The 15,973-nt window shown below is 42.4% G+C and overlaps 1 protein-coding gene across 1 annotated transcript; it reads right to left on the minus strand.

The window, feature by feature from the left end:
* Positions 1-357: 357 nt before the first annotated feature.
* On the minus strand, positions 358-1,761 carry LOC138287181 (zinc finger BED domain-containing protein 5-like). Its single transcript, XM_069227541.1, has one exon. The coding sequence runs from the start codon at positions 1,759-1,761 to the stop codon at positions 358-360; it is 1,404 nt and encodes a 467-aa protein (XP_069083642.1).
* Between the last annotated feature and the right edge of the window lie 14,212 nt (positions 1,762-15,973).

A 15,973-nucleotide genomic window follows, 5' to 3' on the forward strand; every position in this document is an offset into this window, starting at 1 on the left:
CCCCTAAGGCAGAGGTCTTCAAACTTTTGGAGGCTGGGACCCCCTTGTCAAAGTTTTCAGGTGTGAGGACCCCTTCCTGTCAAAAGGTTTTCTAGAACTTGATACTCCTCATCAGCGACAAGTATAAACGCCCCCAATATCCATGGCAAATCATTTTTATGGTAAGGGAATATTAGTAGACAGTATTTAGCAAATCAAAGGTTTGTGGGTGACTGTGGTTTGGAGTCAGAGACTTACTACACAGTTCAAACAAAAAATCTACCAAAAGAAGTGCCCGAAAATATGCAATGGTACTTTATTTTTCTCAATCAAAACATAATTTAACAAAACTTATTTGGATGATAACACATTTCTGAACTAGTGTGATGGGAGTATCTGTTTTTCTCCAGAGAGACGGTCAATTTGTGGATGTATTCTTGCTACTGCCATCCTCAGGTTGTGCTCCACCTCTAGCCTTGAACGGTACTTCGTCTTTAATACTGCCAATGATGAGAACCCAATCTCACATAAATATGATGAGCTAAAAGGCAGAAGAACCTTGACTGCAATTTTTGACAAACCTGAATGTTCTTCAGATATTGCCAGCCAAAATTCTCCCAATGAGATTTTGTTGACCTGCATCTGGAGAATACGGTCACTCTGGACCTCAATTAGGTCTTCCTGAAGGTGCACTGGAAGACGAGTACCTGCACCCACTAGGAAAGGTTGAAAGACCCAGTCATTGACATGATCAGTTTCCTCAGGAAAGTACTTTTCTAAACTGTCCCTGAGAGAAGTCAAGTGATTTATTATGATCTCAGCAGCACTTTCAAGTTCATATCCTGTGTCCTCAAGAGCTTCTGCTAAACAGGGGAATGCCTCAAGCAGGCCATCTTGAATTAGTCTTCTCCACAACTCCAGTTTCTTCTTGAAGGCAGATGTTTTTTTGTACATGGTGAAAGACGTACTTTCAGCTCCTTGCAAAGACAAATTCAAGGAATTTAATTTATCAAAGATGTCTGCAAGGTATGCTAAAAGCACAAGCCAACGGGGATTACATAGCTGTTCTGCTTTGTAGGGGTCCACATCCACAAGGAACTGTCGTACTTTGTTTCTTAATTCAAAAATACGATTCAGAACCTTCCCTCTGGATAACCATCGGACTTCTGTATGGAAAAGCAAACCATCATGTTCGGCTCCCATTTCGGCACATACAATTGCAAACAGACGAGCTCTAGTTGGGTGTGCCTTTATGAAATTAACAATTTTCACAGCAGAATTCAACACTTCCCCAAGTTCTCTATCCATGTTTCGGACTGCAAGGGCTTCCCAGTGGATCATACAGTGGGTCCATAGAATATGAGGAGCCACTTTCAACACTTTAGCTTTTAGGCCTGCCCTAGCCCCACACATGGAGGGAGCACCATCGGTACAGATCCCAACACAGCTCTCCCAATTTAAGTCATTGGAGCACAGGAAGTCATTGAGAATATCAAACAGGGCTGCTGATGTTGCATGTCCCTTGATTGGTTTACAGAATAAAAAATCTTCCAATATTACAGTTTTGTGGCAGTATCGGACATAAGCAATTAAATGAGCTTCCTTGGATAAGTCAGTTGCTTCATCCAATTGCAAAGCAAACAAACTGGATTTTAAGCGTGCTATGAGTTGTCTGTGGATGTCCTCTGACATGTCAGAGATGCGACGGCAAACTGTTGTGTCTGAGATGGGTACCATTTTAAACTTCTCCGCTGCTTTTTCACCAAGCATTGTCCTGGCCATGTCAAGAATTGCTGGAAGAATCACTTTTTCCCCATCTGTTTTTGGCAATGTGGTATGCCACTTGGTAAGATGCTTTCAAGGTATTTGTTGGCGTGGAAACCAGATTTTTCACAGTGTCTTTTTGGTGGATGATGTCTTCCAGCTTTCTGGCAAAAAAATCTGTATTTTTTCCTACCAGTAACCCATGTGCAGTTTCCAAGTGACGCTTTAATTTGTTTGGTTTCAGACTTTCGTTAGCCAAGGTCATGCCACAAACCACACACTGTGGCCTGATTTCGCCATTTATGGTGATGCAGGTGAATCCAAAATTCAGGTAGGAGGTATCATATGACCTAATTTTTCCAGGTCTTTTCTCACCGTCTGTTTCAGCCTTTCGTTTAAATGCCCTACCATCTTTTTGCAGCAGGAAACGATCCATGGCAAATGTATGTTTGACCTACGGTACAAAATTCCAAAGTTCAATATTACTGAATAGCTCAGACTTGCTGCTACATGCGGAATAGCTGTCTTTTTTCAAAAAACTCTTTGCAGTTCTCAGAGTGTCTCAAAATATCTTCTTATTTTCTTTAAAAACACAAATAACACAGTCAGTTCCTTCCACGTGATTAAATCAGAAATTGCAGCAGCTGCATGTTGAAGAGGAGGGCTTTGGGCACCGACACGTTTTTATTTACAAATTAAGCACTGCATAAGCAGGTTATCTGGAGCAGAGGTGGATGGGTAGCTGCATGCAGGTGATGTCCAGGGGCAAGAGGTCTAGATTTTGAATGTAAAGAGCCAACCCAAAAGAAAACTACCAATCTATGCTGGTACTCCGTGTCGTCCATAGGCAGGGCACTGGAATTAGGCAATTTTCTTTTTCTACTTTTCCACATAATTAAGAATTTTGCACATTTGCAAGACAAATAATTATCTGCTGCATAATCTGCAAATGTTAACAAAAAATGCTTCCTCTTGCCCCTGGACAAGCTGTTCAAAAGTTACTAAAAAATACAGCCAGAGTCTTGCCTTGCAGTGAACCCATTACTCCAGACGGTTTACTACATGTGCGTACAGATGTTTTCACATTATACATCATAATATGGCACCAAACAATGCAAGGGTCTGCACCTAGTGACCTAAAAAACCATCACCTATGAACTCTGCAAAAAAAAATTAGCACATTCAATAAAGAAGAATGCGGTTGGCAGCATCAGTACACATAAAGCAGCAAATATCAATGCAACAACCAACACATAACAAAATATCAACCAGCACCTAACACCCTGGTATTCACAATCCGTAACCAAAACCCAACACCTGCACATAACAACCCAAAGTGATGCTCCTATCTAAAGGCCAGCATCCTACAATCCTAAAAATAGCAAATATACCTTGCCACAAACATCCAAAGAACCAGCAATCTGCTACTGTTTTTTTTTCCTGATTGAAAATATACTGCCCACAAATTGAGAAGCAGCACACATCAGATCGAACCTAGGCCCACATTTATACTTTTTTAGCACCGCATTTGTGTCATTTTTTGACGCAAAAGCAGCGCAAACTTACAAAATACAATTGTATTTTGTAAGTTTGCGCCGATTTTGCATCAAAAAACTACATAAATGCAGCGCTAAAAAAGTATAAATATGGGCCCTAATCTTTTTATTAAAGGGAAATACATTACTAATATTTACATTGTTATGAAAGTGCCATCCATACAAATGAACTGATTAATACTGTTTTGTAAATACCGGTCTCTGTAAAGTTTTTAAAAGTGTGTCCATGCTGAAAGAATCGAAGGAGGGCTTTCACACCTCCCCTGCTTCGAATTATGAAATCTCATAGAAGAATGCCGATTTGGTTTTCAGCAGATCGTGAAGGAGAGATGTGCTACTTACCAGTTCTGCAGGGATGAAGTCCAGGAAAGGCAGCAGGACGGAGTGCGAGGCAGCGGGGGAAAAAAAATGTCTCCTCTACAAAGCATTGCACAGCTTTGTATTTATGGCCCCAGTTCCCGGCATTTCCTTGTTTTCATTCTGCATTCTCTCTGATTGGAGGACAGTTGTCAATGACGTTTCATTATTTCCAACGTCCTCCAATCAGAGAGAATGCAGAATGAAATGCCAGTCTCTGGAATCCAAAACGAAGAGCAAACGTTTTGGATTCCAGTTCAAGGCAGATCCAGGCAGCCGAAGTGCGGGATGCGCGACCCCCTTTTATTGACTTCACGACCCCCGTGGGGGTCGCGACCCACACTTTGAAGACCACTGCCCTAAGGTGTCCAGAGTTGAGGTGACCCCTTCCTTAGAAAATCCTCCTTCTTGGCATGGAGGATGTAGCCCAATAGGATTAGGGATGTGTCCCCCTCCCCAAAGGGAGGAGACACAAGGAGGGTGTAGCCACCCTCAGGGACAGTAGCCATTGGCTAATGCCCTCCAGCCCTAAACCCACCCCTAAATCCAGTATTTAGGGGCGACCCTGAACCCAGGAAATCAGATTCCTGATGACCTAACAAGAAGAAGGACTGCTGACCTGAAAATCCAGCAGAGAAGACGGAGACGACAACGGCTTTGGCCCCAGCCCTACCGGCCTGTCTCCAGATTCAAAGAACCTGCAACAGCGACGCATCCAGCGGGACCAGTGACCTCTGCTGACTCAGAGGACTGCACTGCAACCCAAAGGACCAAGAAACTCCAGTGGACAGCGGCACTGTCCAAACAACCAAGAAGAAACCATCTTTAAAGGGACTCCCACCTCACTCCTGAAGCGTGAGTCCCCCACACTCTGCACCCGACACCCCCGGGCCGTGTCCAGAGCAACTAACACTGCAGCGAGGACCCCCAGGTGACTCCCACAGCGTGTCCACCCTGATACAACCTCCCTGCACCTCCACGGTGACACCTGAAGAGAGAATCCAGAGGATCCCCCTGACTGCGACTGCCCGGCAAGAAAGAACCCGACGCCTGGAAGAAACACTGCACCCACAGCCCCCAGGCCTGAGAGAAGCCAACTACTGGTGCAGGAGTGACCAGCAAGCAGCCCTCATCTTTACTCAGTCAGTGGCTGGCCCGAGAAGCCCCCCTGTGCCCTGCCTGCATTGCCAGAGTGACAACCGGGTCCCTCCATTGATTTCAATGCAAAACCTGACACCTTCTTTGCACACTGCACCCGGCCGCCCCTATGCCACTGAGGGTGCATTTTGTGTGCCTGTTTGGGACCCTCCTCAGTGCTCTACAAAACCCAACTGGTCTGCTCCCCGTGGACACAGGTACTTACCTGCCAGCAGACCGGAACCGGAGCACCCCTAGTCTCCATAGGCACCTATGCTATTTGGGCACCTCTTTGACCTCTGCACCTGACCGGCCCTGTGTTGGTGCTGCTGAGTGTTTGGGGTTGACTTGAACCCCCAACGGTGGGCTGCCTATGCCCCGGAGACTGAACTTGTAAGTGCTTTACTTACCTGACAAACTAACCTTTAATTACCTCCCCCAGGAACTGTTGAAGTTTGTAGTGTCCACTTTTAAAATAGCTTATTGACATTTTATGCCAAACTGTTTACATTACTGTTTTACTTCAAAGTTCTATATTTACCTATGCCAAGTACCTTACAATGTATGTACTTACTTGAATTCTGAATCTTCTGGTTCTAAAGTAAATTAAGAAAATAATATTTTCTATATAAAAACCTATTGGCCAGGAGTTAAGTCATTGAGGGTGTGTTCCCATTTATTGCATGTGTGTGTACAACAAATGCTGAACACTACCCTCTTATAAGTCTTCTGCTCGACCACATTACCACAAATAGAGCATTAGTATTATCTATTAATGCCACTATCAACCTCTAAGGGGAACCCCTGGACTCTGTGCACACTATCTCTCACTTTGAGGTAGTATATACAGAGGCAGCCTCCTACAATGTTCATGCCAATATATATTTTGGACCTGCCAAAATTGTCTGATAGGTCTCTCTCTATAATGTGGCCACATAGTCAAGCTTATGTTATGTTAATGTCAATTTGATTACTTTATTGATTTTTAAATGTGGTGATGAAAACAGTAGCCCTCTAGGTGAACAACTTGACAATGCCTGTAAACTTAAACTTTTTGCTTATGAAAAGTGTTGTGTTTGTCTAACAGTCCCATATATAGGATCATCTCTGTTTTTATTATTAGAGTCTTCTTTTGCAGAAAGTGTCACTTGACATCGCACAGATAATGGGTGCAGACCACATTTATAATATTACTCGCTTTCTGTGATATTTCCGTAAGGTATGTGATTTGCCCCCTGGTTACTCTGCAAGATCTCTGAAGTTTGGGGTTAAAATTTGAAATCTTGTAAATATTTCTCATTTAAATTGTAGTATGTAGGTGTGTGTGAACTTTTCTGTTTTAAAGAAAAAAACACTGCCTGGGCAATGATTTATTGAGTATTAATGTTGGGCGTTGCAGTGTTCTACATTTCTTGTCCACAACACCTGCCTGAGTCACCATTGGACTGCTCTCCTGCAGTACCCTGAGAGTCACGTTTTACCTTTTTAACTATTTGACAAATGGGCTAGGAAGGGTGTTTACTTTGTGACCTGTGACAAATGCAAGAGGAAACAGTTGTACATTAAGAACACTGTGACAATTGCAGTAGAAAGAACTTCCAGTTGTAAACTCCCTGACAAACACCATAGGGTGGGGATATACACTTTATAACACTAATTTACTTTCTTAAACAGTTGTCTAGTTCAGGGTGTGCTACATGGGGTCATGGGTTCATTGTGCACCTTAATACTTTTATCTTTAGTGTTTAGTTGTGTTTGGATTAAAGTACGTTTTAAAAGTAAAAGCACTGGCCCTTAATTAGGAATTAATATTCACTTTGTGGACTTCCTTAACATTCTTTAAATTGATTTAATTAATTTAATTGTTTTTTTGTCTTTACTTTTTTACGTACACTATTGACATTAAGATTCGAACAGCAAAATGTTATAGTAACACTCACTGACTTTCCCCATAAACTTCAAGAACATCTTGCTTCAGTTTAATGTTGATGTCACAGTTGGTTTAGTTATAGGTGACTCATATGGGCTCAGTTCTGCATTTCTTTAACTACCAACAAAGTTCACATATAACCTTTGTCTGGCTGCCTTGTGGTTGCAGGTAAATAATATTAAGTTATATTTCCCTTTTAGAGGGACTTTTGTCTTATTTCAGTATCTTTAGTCACGTTCGGGTATTCCGTTGGTAAGAGTGAGGGATAAGGATGATTATTCGTCTTCAATGGTCTAAAACCAGGCCCAGGACACAAAGTACAGACGAGGGATAAAGATGATAACGAAGAAGAGAGTCAAGGGAACGAGATCCATTTGAACCGGGGGCACAACTATTAGTTGTGGAGCAGGTGCAGTTCCACCAGGGTCATACTGTCCCGTAATGTTGGCTGTATCATGCTAACAAATTGTGACGGGAGGATGGAGGTATTTCACTTGCTTGCACTCTTGCAACACCGCTGCTTTGAACATTTAGCCCATCTCTGACTCCAAGTCATCACCTCTTCATTTAACATTGTCAGTTGCTTGAGTGCCCGCGTTTCCATTAATCCTGAACCTCTAATCGAGAGACGCAAAAAAAAGATCTGGAATAACCCTGCCTCCGCCATCCTTTCACCTGCTTCAACCCTAGCCGAGGTACCTGCTAGCTTGGTACAGAGATTATTCATCAGCAAAATACAAACGTCAATTTAATCAATTTGTCCGACTCGTTTTATGAGCGTCTCATCGTTCTCTTTCTAATGAGGAAGATAATATAAATGAACAGTATTTCAGGCAAATTAAAGAGAAATCTCTATTTTATTCTTCTCATTAGGACATTTCCATTGCCATACCAAACTAATACCACTAAATCATGAATTTTAAATTGTAAGCAGCAGCCCTATTGGGGAATGCACTATGCAACTGCCAGTTATCTAATTTATAGTAATTGATGAACATGTGTCCTGCAATTATAAGAAATGTAGTTTGCTTTAAAAGAGAAAAAACGTTGTGGAACACTATAGGTCCCACTATGAGGACCTTCTTTATTCTTACGGGACTGGTAACAACTGTTAACAACCTCAGAGTTTTGACCTCACTGAGTATACCAGATTCTGTGATGATTCACAAGGAGATTTTGACTTCTGAAAACAATCGACATCTCCAGGTGAAAAACTGAAACAGAAATGGAGAATTGCCAGAAAATTCAGGCCCAGAATTACAGATTCGTTTCCCAAAGGAACCTCAGGAGTCCACCATTCATTCACCCACTGGCTCATGTTTTGCTTTCACCCACTTAAATATCCACAATAAAATACACACCCAAACTGAAAAAGCATGTGCACAACAAATTAAAATAATAAAGTAGACAAAAATAACATACTGCTGCCTAAACTTGGGTGCCATATGCTTGCAATAAAAAAATAAAATTAAGTATATAGCAGGGAGCTGCCATCGTTGATGGTATTGTACATAATGTAACATTGTTTGAAGGTTCCAACATGGCTGCCAAGTTAAGTTGCATTGAATTATTCACCTTGGATCAGTAAAATAATGATACACTGTGCACAATGCCAATCCAAGATGACTGCTCAAAAAAACTTCACACTGGGCAGCCATCTTGGAATACATTGTGCATAGTTAAATGCCATCCCTCACAGCGCAATAGACCCAATTACTGAAGTGGGATGACTCATTCTCCATGTTGTATGCTCTCATGGGTAGAAGCAGATTGAGAAGACGTTTTTTTTTAACTACAGATAACGAAACCTATCAGGTTCTCTCATGGGGGTCTTTCAAGGATTACCACAGTACAAACCATATACCGCCAGCCTTTGTTAAAGGGGTACTTGACACCGGAGCCTTTCCTATTAAGGTAATGTGTAAGATTAGATGTAAAAAAATACCTACCTACAGTGTAATAATAATCCACCCATCAATGCCTATTGGCTTTGTCATATACTTTTCACATTAAATATGTCAAGCTTATTGCCTTTTTCGTAACTTATAATGAACAGATCAAAAAACAATGGCATCCGGGATAGCCCCTACCACTGAACCAATGCCCTCGAAATTGGCATGATTCGATAAGCAAAACAGGCTGCTATATTGAGCATAAGCTTTCCCGCAAGCAATCATCAAAATATAAATATGTACAAAATTGCCATTTCAAAAACAAAATACAACCACTCTTACTTGGTCCTAATGATGAATCTAACAGTGCAAATATTCTACCTCCTGGATTCATCAGGGGGTAACCAATACCAAAACCCTTGCTTCCTAAAACGATCTCTTTGAAATTCCTTGTAATAAAATATCTATGGACTTTAAAACCCTGTGAGAGCAATCCACCTAAAGGGCGTTTTGGCTTTAGCATATGAGTTTCACATAAATATATCAGGCCTGCTATATGCGCCATAACATTTCATAATAAATAGATCAAACCCATTGCGTCTCACATAACATTTCTCTGTGAACCTATCAAGCCTTTGGGTTATCACCATAACCTAATGAATTGAGCTTAAGCTTTCCAACAAGACACAAGAGGCTGTGGTAAGCATGGGAAATGAGAGGATGATGGAGAATAGGAGATTTGGGAGTAGCCATGTGCCATGTCAGATAGATGAGTCCCAAGGCACTTAAGAGGGAGGTGGGAGAAAGCAATACGACTAGATGTGTTAGATGGGTGGTTGGAAGGGTAGGCGGCATGCGTTGAAGTTGTTGTTCTGGTTCATTTGTATGTTATAAGCTCAATTAGTTCTAATCAAATGGTGGTCTCCTATCCACACGACCATGAATGGTTAAGCAAATGTACATTGAAATACTGCACCATTGTACCACCTGTCAGATATTGTCTTATGTTTATATTGTCATGTATGCGTGTTACACTGTGATAAAACAATAAAGCTATAAAAACAAGCATTTCAACAAGGCAACCATCTTACCTTCGTATAATGACAAATATGCAAAATAAATTTTGGCAAAACAATATAGCCTTTTAAGAGGGCCTAACAAGGATTACCACATTACAAATCATCTACTCCCTGAATTTGTCAGAGGAGATAATCAAATCCACTGCTTGCTATGCTAATCTATGACATTCGATGTGACACAATATCTACCTAGAGGCTTTCACACCATGTAATAACAATCCACCCTTAACTGTATATTGGCTTTTTTTAACTTTTCATACTGAACAGATCAGTCCTTTGGTATCTGATATAACTTTATCTCAATGAACCACTAAGGCCTATAGTATAGCCTTTTTCAGTGGCTCGTCACCAAAATCAACTCAGGCCTACTGTGTTGCCCTTACGGCACTATTGGGCATACAGTCCTAAAATTGCAAATATGTACATAATTAGAATTAGAAAAACAATATACAACCCCAACGAAGAGGGGTTATGTAGGAATGTTAGAAGGAAATATTTTACCCCCCAGGGTTTGTCAGACCGGGTAACCAACACCCTTTGGTAATTTGTAAGATTCCATCTAAGACGATATCTGTCTATAGGCGTAAACACAATTCACCCTCGAAGGCTAACTGGCTTTAACATATGTTTTCACAATCAATATGTCAAGCCTACTATCTTTGTCATAACTAGTCATAAACAGATCAGACCTTTACCTTTAATTATTGGTTTGTCACCTTGACTAATAGAGTCCTGCTGTATTAAGTGTAAACTTTCAAAAAGAAAAAAAAATACAATACGAATGCTTTTTTACAAGTGGAACTACACAGCTTCTGCCCAATAAAATGTTGTACTCAAGCTAATGTGGGCAGAGCTAAAACCCCTTCCTCAGTAATGTGCCTTAAAGCTCTTTTTCCATTGATAACATAAGGCATGGTGACAGATGCACTATCAAGCCATACTTAAAATGGACAAGGAAAGGGTGAATTTTTTTTTGACTTAAATTACCTCAGAATCCAAATAAAAACTTCGAAGTAATGTTCTGCTCCAAAATAGCAAATGATACTGTAGAGATATGCAAAGAAAAGTGTTTTAAAGATTTTCTGTGAAAATAAATACTGAATAAATATGTATTGAATGTAAATTGCATTTATCTAAATAATTAATTTACAAGCACGGAGGAAGGCAGATATACCTAAAAGGCCATATGATATAACAAAGTAAAATGTAGAGGTAACGACAATGAGTTACACTCTCAATATACAAAGAATTTGAAAAAATCCATCCCTGTTGAGAGCACACTTATTGCCCACTTACTATAGCCCTCGGTCCTTTAGGGTTAGATGGCTACCATAGACGTCATCTAAGGGTCGCCATTGGTCTCAGCTGTGACCCCAGGCTTGCTGACTGAGACCACTGTCACTGCCTTTGCGATCCCCGGCCTCAGATGTGTTAAAATCAGTGGCAAGAAGACAGGGATGGCTTCGCCCTCCTTGTTTATAGCTCATTTTTAATTACGCTAACGGTGAATAATTGTATGTTATTGAGTTTGAATGCCAGTAATTGAGCATGATTGGGTGAGGGTGAGTGAGTAGCTATGAGTTAATCAGTGTAACAATGAGTGATAAATGGGTGAGTGAGTGTAAGATTGAGTGCAAGAGAGTGAGAATGAATGAGTGCTAGTGAGTGACTATGGTTAAGTAAGAGTGAGTATGTGAGAATGAAGGTGAGCTGAATGTAAGTTAGGATTAGTGAGAATGTGGTATTCTTGCAAACCTGCTTTTTGCTCTTGCAGAATACTGGTGTTGGCATACTGGGGCCATTTATTAATATCTAGGGACCTGGCATACTAGAGATAAGATGTGATATATGGGACACCCATAGCAAAATGCTCATGCTAGCACACTGGAAAGGATTTTTGGCATAGATTATGACAGCTGAGTAATATAGGGGAGGGGCCAAACATGATAAAACATTGTCCATTTCAAACTAGAGGTAAATGATGACCTAAGGGACCTCCATGATACATGGATAACATTAATAGCAATATTCAAACACTGTCAAATTATATGTAATTGTTGACATAAGGGGCACACGTGGTTTATAGGGGCACTCTTGGCAAAATGCTGGTCCTAGCACAATGGAGGTTACTTTTGACATATGGGGTCATCCATATCAAATTTTGAGAAGAAGGGGTTCAATTTGTGATGTGTCATATTTCATTGGCTAGGCACACCATGAAAGGACTTATATATTTAATGAGTGCCCTTTCATAGCCCATGGCTTTTTAGCAGATTTGTATGAAACTTTTGCTTTAAAAGAACTATTGAACCAATTTTTTCAAAATGTTCTTGTGGGAAACATCCACACCCTCGAACCCATTCAGACGAGCTCTGGTTCATTACGTTTGCTCAGTACAATTTAGGGCATGTTTTGTATTACGTACACCCCACCCATTTCAAAAGTTATGCCAGCACCCTGATATAGGTGGATCCAAAAGAGACATTTGTATTGCATTTTTCTTTGAATGACACAGATATAATGTAACTGCGGTGATGTCAATTATTATGATGTCATCCGGTTACCGTCAAGTCACATCACTTACTTGGAAGATTCCGAGTCAAAGGTTATGATGTAACATCTTTTGATGTCCATAAGTTCAAAGGGTGTGTGATGTCACTTCCACTACCCCAGACATTTTGTTGTATAGATGTCCAAGTGGTTTCTCTAATTTAGAAAAAAAACAATGTCACAAACACTATAATCCAAGAGATATGGTAATGAACATTCATTTGGACTCTCTAGATCAAGCCACAAAGTCAGTGGAAAGTTTATCTACGCTGTCAACAACAGACTCAAAGCACCAGAGCAACAGTCTCAAAGCACCAGAGCAATGGAAGCTGTGCTGCCTTGTGCTTTGGGGCTAAGCGGATTCCATCAGTAATGCGACACCCTCCTGCAGTCCCTGAAGAGCATATCCTCTACACCATAACCAGGACATAAAATACCAATTTCTCAAAGTTACTTTAAGATTGCCTTTGTAGATCTCCCTCAAAGGTATGTTAACATTTAACTGAAGAATATTAAATGCAGAAAAAAACAAGTGAAATACCTTAGTGCATGGGTCAGAGCCACCATTGGTAAAGTAGGTGCAGGGACACCGGGGCCCATTGAACCCTGATCAATGCTATATTTTTGTCTGCAGCAAGTGTTATGTTATGTCATGTCATTTTATGTTATGTTGATTTACCGCCCAACGCGTATCAAGGTGCTGGAGCAGATGTGTAGATCATCTGCTAGGGATTTAGTTGAAGAGGCAGGTCTTCAGCTTCTTGCGGAATTCAGAAAGCGAGGAGGAAGCCCTGATGTGTAGAGGAAGGTTGTTAGATGTTTTAGGTGCAATGTAGGAGAATGCTAGGCCACCCGTTCTGCTTTTGCAAATACACGGTGTGTGTGAGAGTGTGAGGATGAGCAGAAGTGGCAGAAGTGAAAGTGGCAGTTCAGGTATGTTAGTCCTGTGTTGTGCAATGCCTTGTATGCGTGAGTGGGAAGTTTACATTGACAGAGTTTGTGTATCGGCAACCAGTGGAGTTCTCCGCAGTGTGGCGTGATGTGTCGGCTTCATACTGGACTCTTCGCTCTCTATGACCCAGCATGCCAACGCCATCTTGTCCTCATGCTTCAACACCCTTCAAATGCTCCGCAAGACCTTCAGATGGATTCCTGTGGAAACCAGAAGAACGGTCACCCACGCCCTCGTCAGCAGCAGACTGGACTACGGCAATGCCCTCTACGAGGGAACAGCGGCCGAGCTCCAGAAGAAACTCCAGCGCATCCAGAACGCCTCAGCACGACTCATCCTCAACCTCCCTCGCCACAAACACATCTCAGCCCACCTCCAAGACCTCCACTGGCTACCCGTCAACAAACAATCGTCTTCAAAATCCTAATCCACGCCCACAAAGCTCTCCAGAACGCCGGACCGGCCTACCTCAATGAGTGTCTCAACGTCCATGTCCCGACATGCCAGCTCCGCTCCGCTAACCTTGCCCTTGCATCCATCCCCCACATTCACTGCACCACAACCGGCGGCAGATCCTTCTCCCACCTTGCCGCCAAAACCTGGAACTCCCTCCCCGTCAACCTACATATGACCCAGGACCTCCTGACCTTCAGGAAGCGCCTCAAGACCTTGCTCTTCGAACAGTAGCAACCTCTCCTCCTCCTTCCTTCCCCCCAGCGCCTTGAGACCCTTCCAGATGAGTAGCGCGCTTAACAAATTACTGATTGATTGATAGCGAAACGTGGGAGGTCCAGGATGAGTCGAGCTGCGGCATTCTGGATGGTCAGAAGTTGGTGGAGGAGGTAGTTGGAAATTCTGGCATAGAGTACGTTGCCGTAGTCTAGTCTGCTAGTGACTGGGGCCTGAGTGATGATATACCTTGTGTTCTTGAGGATCCTGTTGAGAATTTTTCTGAGTTTGCATAGTGTGTAAATGCAGTAGAATCTGACGGCGTTCACCTGTGAAGCCATGTTGAGTTTATCATCTACGATGATTCCCAGGTTTGTTGCGTGGTTTGTAGATGTTGGTGTTGGACTAAGCTCTGATAGCCACCAAGTGGAGTCCTAGTGGGAGTTCTTGTTTTCAAAAAGCCACACTTTCGTTGTGTTCGAACTCAGTTTCAGGCTATTGTTTTTCATCCATTCTGCTTTGCAGATCATTTGGTGAAGATGGATCTGGTAGTGGAGAAGTTGCTGGACATTGAAAGAATGAGCTGGGTGTCATCAGGTATGAAATGATGGAGATGGTGTGCGCTCAGATGGCATCAGCAAGTGGTGTCATGTAAATGTTAAACAGTAGAGTTGAGAGATGATCCTGAAGGGACTCCACAGATCAAGTCCTTGGGTTTTGATGTGTAGCGTGGGAGTTAGACTCTTTGTGTCCTCCCTGTGAGGAAGGGCCATATCCATTTGAGGGTTGGACTGTGGACGCCTTCTACGTGTAGTCTTTTGATGAGGCTGGAATATGGCAGTGTTCAATGCAGCAAAAAGGTCCAGAAGTACAAAGGTAGCTGTTTCTCCTCTCCACAGTAAGGGGAAGATCACGTCTATGGGGGTAATGAGTGCTGTCTCTATGCTGTGGTTGCTGCGAAAGTCGGATTCGATGTGGTTGAGAAAATTGTGGAGTTTCAGGTGGTTGGTGAATTGATGATTGATTGCCTTCTCTATCTCTTTTGCTGGGTATGGTAGCAGGGAGATGGTGTGGAAGTTCCTCATCTCGCTGGGGTCAGCCGAAGGTTTCTTGAGGAGGGATGTCACAGCTGTATGGCACAGCATTACACTCCTGTTATGAGCCCTTTGGTGAAGTGGTCTAATGTTTATATTGCAGATCTCTGTGCAACCTATAATCAACATGTTTCATTCATAATGCGTGGGAGTTTGATAGGTTGGGTCTCATTAAACTGGGTAGTACAAGTACTGATTCTGAGAGCAGTGTGAGGCCTCTAGCCCGTGGCAGCAAGCACTGTGTAAGAAAAGCTAAGTCATTTGTCTCGAACAAACACGCAAAATTAAATCTGCAACCAGGACACGACTCAGCTCTGTTGATCTGCAAAACAAAAAAACGACACCATTAAAATGCGTTTCATCTGAACCAGCACTTGTTTTAGTTATTGGATGGGAGTAATGAACACGAAACGAAACGCTTATTAACACCCAAAAATAGTCGTTTTTACCTGTGCTAGTCATGTTCACATGAGCAAGGCCGCGAGCGGGAGCTGAAAGTACAAGAGGAAATAATCTTGGCTTCGCCACAGATTAGAACAAAGCGCTCTTTTTCACCGTTCCCATTTATCCTCTAAGATCTGCAGTGGAAGTGCCCCCATATTTGGGCAGCCTCCCGGAAAATCGGTGATTCAGTAAAAGGAAGGCGAGCGCGCGCCAAGGAAGGTGTGCCATCTTCAGATAACCACGGTCTTTTTTCCATGCCCGCAGGCAGCCGTCCCTTCACCGGGATCAGGATGTCTCAAAGGCAGATTGTGAAAATATCATGTCAGCCCGAAAGGTGTAGACTTCGTAATTTTCACATACGAGGGAGCTCAGTGGAGGTGAGATAAAGGTAATAGGAGGAAATCGTGCTGGGATAAAACGTAGAACAAAGTCATGATTCGTGTGTACTTTGCCCCCTCTCCTCCCCGAGGCAGCTCCCCACCTGGACAGTCGATGAGGAGCAACCATCACGTTATCAGAAGCAGTGGGACCGCAGCGCTCAGAACCGCACTCCTCTTCCTGCCGGACCCT

This window comes from Pleurodeles waltl, chromosome 4_1 (genome assembly GCF_031143425.1).
Source record: "Pleurodeles waltl isolate 20211129_DDA chromosome 4_1, aPleWal1.hap1.20221129, whole genome shotgun sequence".
Taxonomy (NCBI): domain Eukaryota; kingdom Metazoa; phylum Chordata; class Amphibia; order Caudata; family Salamandridae; genus Pleurodeles; species Pleurodeles waltl.

Coding starts and splice junctions, on each gene's coding strand:
- LOC138287181 (XM_069227541.1), bottom strand. CDS start 1,761: ATGGCCAGGACAATGCTTGGTGAAAAAGCAGCGGAGAAGTTTAAAATG.